The 8,511-nt window shown below is 40.2% G+C and overlaps 1 protein-coding gene across 1 annotated transcript in view; it reads left to right on the top strand.

Moving 5' to 3' along the window:
- The first annotated feature begins 1,447 nt into the window (after positions 1–1,447).
- Positions 1,448–8,511, top strand: part of LOC106938460 (G patch domain-containing protein 8-like) — a 50,049-nt gene continuing 42,985 nt past the window's right edge. Inside the window, exons 1-3 of the mRNA XM_015020518.1 lie at positions 1,448–1,463; positions 1,756–1,825; positions 1,957–2,210. Coding sequence (XP_014876004.1) covers positions 2,058–2,210 — 153 coding nt within the window. The 5' untranslated portion in view covers positions 1,448–1,463; positions 1,756–1,825; positions 1,957–2,057. The remainder of the gene's footprint in view (positions 1,464–1,755; positions 1,826–1,956; positions 2,211–8,511) is intronic.

The following is an 8,511-nucleotide window of genomic DNA, read 5'->3' as shown; positions in this document are numbered from 1 at the left end:
TTTTTTTTTTTTTTTCACCCAACCAGAGCACTTTCTTCCACCTGTTTGCTGGATTCCCCACTGGCAAATAACAAACTAGAATTGCTATCGGTGTCAACAAAGGAAATTTGTCTCCTAGTAAAGAGCAACAAATGTTTGGAGTTCATAAATAACAGCAGTCCCATCAATTTTTCCCACCTGAGCCGTGGATCTCTGCAGATCCTCCACAGATCCCTTAACTTTGAAGGCTCGTAGTTGCTCCATCTTCTTTTTGTTTTCAGATGATGGATTTATCTATACTGAAAATAAATTACAGTAAGTGGATTCTGTTTGCTAAATATGGGACTTCCAAAGGCGTGTGGGCGAACCATATTAGGTGTATATTACTAGCACAATCTATCAGCTTTTGTAAAAACAAAAATGGGACAACCACTGTTTTCACTGAACTTCATGTTTGTGTATGCAAAATGAAAAAAAAAAAAACAATGAAGTGCTTATACTTCTTTAAGGTCCCTGGATTTTGTCCAGGGTGGTTACAGCGTCAGCCTGTTAGTGAAAAGAGAAAAGGAAGAGAGGGAGAAAAGAAAAGCGATGGACTTTTTTTTTTTTTTTTTTACCTACTTTACTGCTGGAACACGGAGCTGTCCGTTAGAGTGAGCACAAAATGAACTTCAGTCCTGGGCTGAAATTGCAGGGTGTGACACGCAGAACGGTTTCAGAACCACGTTGGGGTGAACAGCGCCATGCATCTCCGTCTCCGAGACAGCTTGCCAGACTCAGCTGCAGCTGGTTCCGAGCTGCTCTTTGACACAACCCGCTCGAAAAAAAAAGACCCTTTTATCATCACTAAGGCTGCAGCAAAGCGAACCCTGTCTCCACCCTCTCCTCAGTCCGGGGATGTAGCCCAAACAGTGTGACGCGTTTGCTTTGATTGAGGGCATCAAACTCCGATAAGGGGGCGGGGGGATGCCACACACTAAGATGATGTCGGCGAGAAAAGTTTCTTTGTGCGCCAGCAATGGTAAGCAATGGTGGGGGTGGGGGGGGGATGAAAACATACTGGTGGAAGAAATTGGCGTGTGCAAGGAGGTGTGTTTGAGAGTTACTCAAGCACAACGTGGAGCCGAGTGATCCCCCTCTATCCCAGACCCACGCTTCAACTGAGGCTGTATATTATACAGCAGAAAGGAATCAGGTCCAGAGCAGCACACACACACACACACACACACACACACACACACACACACTGGCTGGAGAGAGAAATGGGAGAGAGAGAGAGAAAGAGAGAGATGGTGAGAAGGAGTGTGTGCGTGTGTGTTTTGGAGAAAGAATGAACCACTTCAACCTGCCTGCGCGGCAGCCCGATAATAACTACCAGGCTGTTCCTCTGGATGGATTTACCGTCCCTCCCGCCGCGCACCGCAGATTTTCGTTCACAAGACACCTGATTGTGAAGCCAATCAATACAGAGGGGAATTAGACAAGTAGGCTATGAGATTTTTTTTTTTTTTTTTTCCCAGCGTTTTTCGCTTTTCGATGTGCGTAGAATTTAAGAATGCGCACCTGCGGAGAGTCTCTGCTTCCCTTGTTTTCTCTCCTCACTGAGAAGTCCGACTTGCGAGCTGTCGCAGCTATAGGCTACACTTTACTGGACTGGACAGTGGAGTGGGCATGAGGAGGCAAGAGGAGGGTTGAAGAGGAGAGAGAGAGTGTGTGTGTGTGTGTGTGTGTTTGTGTGCCTGGATGAATCCATCTCTTTCCTCTGGCACTCCACAGGCGCTCACCCATTTATTCCAGCCTGACCGACGGACAGCATGCCAAACGCAGACTCCAGCGGAAGAGTTTGGTAAGTAAAGACATCCTAGTTGATTTTATTTTTTTTCTTAATCTATTCCGTTTATGCCCCTCTTATTCGAGGAGTAGAGGCAGCTATCCCACAGAAAGCTATCATGCCCCACGTTTTTCACTTCTCATCAGAAAACTGGAGTGAGACGTTCACACCTGCAGCACCCCCGGGCAGGACCGGGCATCGTCCGCATCTCAGATCGGTGGAGGAGGAACCGACTCCCACTCGTTTAATGGGCCCCAAGCCTCGAGATTCCCCCGGGATGGCGTGTAGTGCGTGTTACTACCTGGTTATCAGCTCCACTCACCTGAGCAATGGACACTTTCGGCGAGTCAAGGGTGTCTTCAGAGGACCACTCTGCCCAACTGGAAGCAGTGACTCACCGGTAGGAGAGCATGCTGAGTGGAGGGGAATGTGCATGTTTTATTGTCTTGTTTGAGGGGAAACTCTTTTTTTTTTCACTACTTGGGCATGTAAAGTACTCTGAAATAAGTAAGTGAGGCCATCTTCTGACTTTTCTTTAATTGGAGGGCTGAGAGATGGAAGTTTCATGGATTGAAATGCATTGAGGGGGGAAAAAATGTAAAGGTAATTGTTCTTCTGACTTTGTGCCCTGCCCCGTTATCTAAAGGTGCTGCCTATACGTCCTTACAAGTTCTGTATTTCACATCTTGCAAGTTCAATTCAATACAATTTCGCCTCCATTTAAAAATATATCCAGAACTCAGACCATAGTAGTACTTCAATTACATTTAGTTACATATTAAGTTTGCACTTTTGTTTCTTCATTGCTTCTTCCATCTATTTTTATTTTCATAAGCACTTTCCTACTTTTAAAATTGGGCTGGTCATTCAAAAAGAAATATGTAATATTATTATTATTATTATTATTTTAGAATTCAACCCAAAGTTTCTTTGTTATAAACAAAACTGATTATCCAAGTTTTGCCTGAATAGTTGGATTTTGATAGTTAGCTGAAACCCAGTAACCTTTTTGAGATATACTATGAGAAAGCATTGAAGTTACGTAGCTTACGCATTGTAGCACAGAAATTATGGATTGAAAACCATTAGCGTAACTTATTTTTTACCTAGTTATTCTACAAGTTAAGTCAAATTTATTAAGTCAGTTCAGGTTACTTTTTGACACTCGTATTGTTCTTAAATATGAACAATAATGGGGATTTACAGAGACTGCTGTAAAAAAAACAGACTTCATAATGCAAAGTCTGCTAAGAAACAAAGAAAAAAGATGAGGAAAAAGTATGCAATTTTGATGTAAAAAAAAAAAAAAAAAAAAGTTGTAGGAACCCCACCAGTGTGTCCTCACAAGAAACTCCTAAAGTTACCTGAAGGTAGGAGAGATAAAAATAAGAATAAAAAGCTCATCAGACCCAGTAACACTCTAATACAGCTGCAGGGTAAATGAGAATATTTTTTTGTGCACAGTGATAATTTCTTTTCCCGAGCAATAAAATAGCCTTTTTTCCTCTTTTTTCCCCCCCTCCACCCGTCCTTTGGGTGGAAGGCAGAAGACTGGAATATTTTTTATTTCAAAAAGAGGAAAAATCGTTTAGTCAAGCATGAAGCCATTGTCCGCTACAGTCCTTTTCCTCTCCTTTGGGAATTAAATGAGTCAAATCACATTACTTCTGTGAGGAGGAAATGAGTTGAGAAGACAAAAATAGGCCTAATTACCTCTAGTCTATTGTTTTGGTCTGCATTGTTTGTCGAGTGTGTGCAAGAAAGAAACTCTTTTTTTGTGTCGACGGGAAATATTAGCCACCAAACTTGACTGTGCCCAGCGTGCAAATCTGTGGTCTGTGGTGTAAATCTGGAGGAGTAAAGCCCAAAAGAAGGAAACCTCCACCCCTCCCCCCCAAAAAAAAACAAATAGCAAGATATTTTGAACCGTGTATATTTAGGTGAGTTGCGTGTTTGCGTGAATGTATCTGGGTACGTCACAAGTAGATCCAGGAGCTTCTCGGAAGGTCCTGGGTAATCACATATTATTCATGAGCTCTTAATGTGAGATGAGACAAACTGGCACAGCTGATGACAAGTTTGATGAGAAAGGAGGAAAGAAGCAGCTGGTATGTGTGTAACTGCGCGTGTGCACGAGTATGTGCGTGAACACTCGAGTTATTACCAGTCTGTCATGTTCTGCCCGCATTGACTGTGTGATGGGAATGAGGCAAGCGGTGCAGACGCAGTCAGACTGACGGAGAGACATGCCAATAAGTCACATTCACAACCATCCCGGCAAACTTTAACACACTCTCTCAAACACACACATGCGCACGTAAAAGCGAGAAAACGATATCTAGTTAGACTATCGGTGCATATCAAGTCTTTAGATGCACACTGCACAGTGCATATCTCACTTTCTGCAAATTAGGGCCCGTGTTTGAATTTCATCATTCCTATCACCTGTCTCAGGGCTCCTTCATCTACTGGAAAAACATCAAAAGCTTCTCTTTTTTTTTTTTTGGCTGCTCCTGCAACAGTGCCTCCTCTTTGCCTAATTTATCAGAGAAAGTCAAATTTCTAAACACTTGTGGCTCAGTGGCACATCTAAATTTAGAGGAGGATGCAAAGTTTTCAAACAGTTTGCTAATTCCCAAGTTTATGGAAAAGTTGTTTGAAGCTTCTCGGTGCATCTCTGAGATGAGGATTCCCTTAAAATGTGCCACAGTTTTTGTCAAATCTGTGCTCAGTTGCAGCAAAACAGGAAGGTTTACATTTACAAGGCCTATGGCATTCAATTTCTGAAAGTGTCACTATATTATTATGTCCAACACTGTATACAGAGTAGACATTAAACATTGTATTTACATCAATCAGTTAACAAAGCCTTCCTCTTTCGAGGGGATTATGATGCTAAAACTCAGCCATGTTTGTCGGAAAGGGTTGTAAACATCAGATATCAAGTTTTGCCACAGGTTCTTTGACTAGACCATTCTAACACAAAATAGTTCTTTGATGAAACCATTCTAAAATTTGCTTTGACTGTACTGCACTGTATGTTTAGAGTTGTTTTCCTGCTGGAAGATGAAAGTTTGTTTGTGTTAAGCCTTAAGGTCTTTCGCAATGTTTGCCCAGTATTTAGCTTCATCCATTTCCCCATGATCTCTGACTGGATTTCCTGCTCTTGCTTTCAGTTGCTACTGAAATAAATTAAAGTTGATAGTTCTAACATGACAACATTTGCAAAACTTACAGGAAACTCTCTCAGCTAACCCAGAGAAATATCTTTATTGCTTTTTTTTTTCTTATACACAATTTAAAAACCAAAGTGGCCATTAATTATTCAAAGAGCAATGAGAGTTATTCCAAATCTCTGACTTTTCAAGAACAAATTTTTAAAATGTCCCAAAAATTAGCTAAGAAAACAAAATCTTAGCAAAGGCTGGCAAAAGGAGATTTCATATTGACAACCTTTGATTGTTTTTAACTCGTGTGCAAAATATTTTCAATGTGGAAGAGTGCAAATTGTTAGACAGAAAACACAAAACGTAAAAGTGGAGATCAAGCAAAACCACTGACGTGATACTTAAAGGAGCTGTGGATCTAAAGATTCTCTGTTCAAGGCCTGACCTTGCTTTGCTTTGCTCGACAAAAATGCTGACATCCTTCAAGGGTATTGCAGGCTCAACTGTATTTGACCTTTGAATGAAAATACAAATTTAAGCCACGTCTCATACAAATTGCTCACTCCAAGCTGTGTTTTCCAGGTGTTATTTGTTTTAGGAAACATCAAAAGACCTGTCAGAGCTAATGAAGCAAAAATGTCAATATGGGAAGTATCCCTATTTGTAAAATGCCGGATCGGTAGGTATGGAAGGTCAAAAGGTAGAAGAGAAAAAGATGCTTTCAGATTTATCTGTGTTAGCGTAGACAAGGTGCGATATATGAACCTGTCAACATGATGAACAGTCTCTGCTTGTGGTCGAGCAGTCGAAAAGTGACCCCTTGTTTTAGGTGAAGCGAGGAGGAGTGATTTTAATGCATCTTTTCACGGCGGCTAAACGTGCTGAGTAGCGTCTTTTTTGCCGCCATGGCTCCAATTCTGGAAAATGCTACAACAGACAGTTGCTCTCTGATTTGTTGAAGTACAAAACATCTCACAACTGGGATTTGTCAAGGATAACTTCATGTGTTTTTGATAAGATATTGCAGAATGAAAAAAAAACAACAACAAAAAAAAACTAAACCAATACTGGACACTAATAAGTGCTGAACATCAGCCATTTTCCAACTCCAGGACATATTCTCTTGTGTATGTTAAAAGTGATCTGTTATATTATTTAGTTAGCCCCCTGGAGTGTGCTCTTTTGTGTCAAGGGCAAGTTTTTTTTTTGTTTTTTTTTTGCTCATGACTGCTTTATCACCACTAATTAGTAATTATTCTAGGTTTGTGCGACGTGTCTAAATTTTGGATTCTGTATGTGTATTATCACCTAATCATCACTAGCGAGTCATTCTTCAAACTCTCATTAACACTTTAAAGGATTTCTTTGTTATTGGCGTCGGCATTAATGGACGACAGGAGGCGAGAGTAGAGAAAAAGGTGTTGGAAGAGGGAATTGTTTCAGGTCCAATGGATTGCTAATTTCAGACAGATCCAACCTGATATGCAGCCAGCCATTTTTTGTCACCATTCTCTCTTTGGACCCTTTCTTCCGAGACAAAACCCACTTTTTCTCGCTTAAAAATGGGAACAATTACCAGCAGCAAATGGTTTAGAATATTGAACATTTCTTCAGACATCAAGGCTCTCTGCAATTGCCACACATAATTATCACATTCAGCTCAAGTCAGTGTAGATGGAAACTAAGTCAATTGTTTCTTCACAGATGATATGCTGTTGTCAGTTGAACTCATAACTTTCAATGTTTTGTTGTCGTAAGTCACCAGTCATGTTTACATCAAGAATTGTGGAGCTAAAGCAGCACAGAAGGTCTTAGCCACCAAAATGGACAAAGGTGCTCTATGTTTCATAACAGATCAAATATGGTGGAGGAATTGAATTCTAAGCTAATATTTTGAATTTGTTTAGAAGATTTAAATAGCCAGCAATTCACTGAATATTTAATTAATTTGAATGTAATGAGCATTTTATTTTTTTTTCCTATATTAGGCTATGATGCCCTTTGGTGGCATAAATGGAGAAATGAATTTGGCTAAAATCCACAGGTGTGTGTGTTCCAGTGTGTATTAGAAGTGTTGAAAGGCGTGCAAATACCATGATGATTTTTCCCATTCACCTTTCTGTTTTTCTCTGACTTCATTTTTAAACACCTGACAGCTGAAAAGGTCTAACTTTGAAGTATTCTTCACTCAGTTAAAGCGTCGACTCTGAAAAGTGTTGTCCGCATGACCTTAGATATTATCACTGATTAGATTTGATGAAGTGGGCCATCAAGGATAAGCACACCTTTCTGTCCTAAAGATGAATCGATGCCTCTAAGTCTGTGATGTGAAGATTTTCTGCCATATCCAAGTTGAGAGCTCGCTGCCTCAAGGAGAGCTATTATGGTGGCGCTCAGAAAAGAGATGTATTTATTTAACCCAATCAAAGTGGTTTAGGCACCTCATAAGGATGTTTTTTGCGACATCTCCAGGCAGAGGTGTTTCTGAAATGTCACACACAGACAAGGCTTCAAGGACTTAACTAAAGATTACGACTCAAGATTGACTTGGGAATGACCAGGAGTCCCTCTGGAAAAATAGTAGTTGTCCCATATGAAATAGTTCTGTTAGAGGGAATGGGTCAAAATACCAGCAAACTATTAGAAACTGTGTGGAAGGACACCCAAAACAACACTTATATAAGGCAATAATACAAAATACTAAGCACTTTTATTTAAAGGTCTCTTCAATTTCCCCGTCTCTTTTTTTGTGGCATTACGCAAATAAGTCATTTTTCTATCTGACCTAAAGCAGGAAAAGTCTGATTTAAGTTTAGAAAGTGGGAGGGAAAATTGTGTCTGTTTTCAGTGTAGCCAAAGCCAATGGGTAATTAGACAGTTTTATTTTGAATTAGTTTCCGTTTAACGGCAGAAATCAGTAATCAAATCTAGCCATCGAGGTCTAATTTTTAAATTTGGTGTAACCGAAAACAATGCCAATAGAAGGGCATTTAAATAATGCTTTTGCTAGAGATTAACATGATTTATGAATCAACAGATCTTTTAGAAGTAACTGTTTGTAATCACCAAAGTGTCTTAAAGTAGTTTAAAGTTTTTCTCCAGAAACTTAAATGAGACGTTTAGGTTGGCGTGACACTTCCACCTGGACTACGGCTTGTCATTTCGACAATAAGCGCAGACATGAACAAAGTGATCGCAGCTTTTACATGCTTACAGTCATATTCTTATTTTAAACACACTATGTGCTCCCACTAGGCATTTTGCAGTCAAAAGACTGAATTGGTGTATTTCTTTGAGAGCTGTCTGGTCAAATAATAACCACATAGTTTTATGGATGCTTTTCTGCACACGAAACCCTAACAAACCACGTCATTTTTTTCAGTCAAATGAAGACCAGACTCCCTATTAGCATGCCTTGTGTCCACCCTGCCACCCCAGACCTGTTTGATGTACATTTTACTACAACTGCTTGAAGAGGAGGATTTCAATTCAGAATGTCATACAGTGTCAAAGCGAGTGGAAATGGGGCTTGTG

This window comes from Poecilia latipinna, unplaced genomic scaffold (genome assembly GCF_001443285.1).
Source record: "Poecilia latipinna isolate Pla-1442-1.1 unplaced genomic scaffold, P_latipinna-1.0 Scaffold2599, whole genome shotgun sequence".
NCBI lineage: Eukaryota > Metazoa > Chordata > Actinopteri > Cyprinodontiformes > Poeciliidae > Poecilia > Poecilia latipinna.
This window is presented reverse-complemented; position numbering and strand designations above follow the sequence as displayed.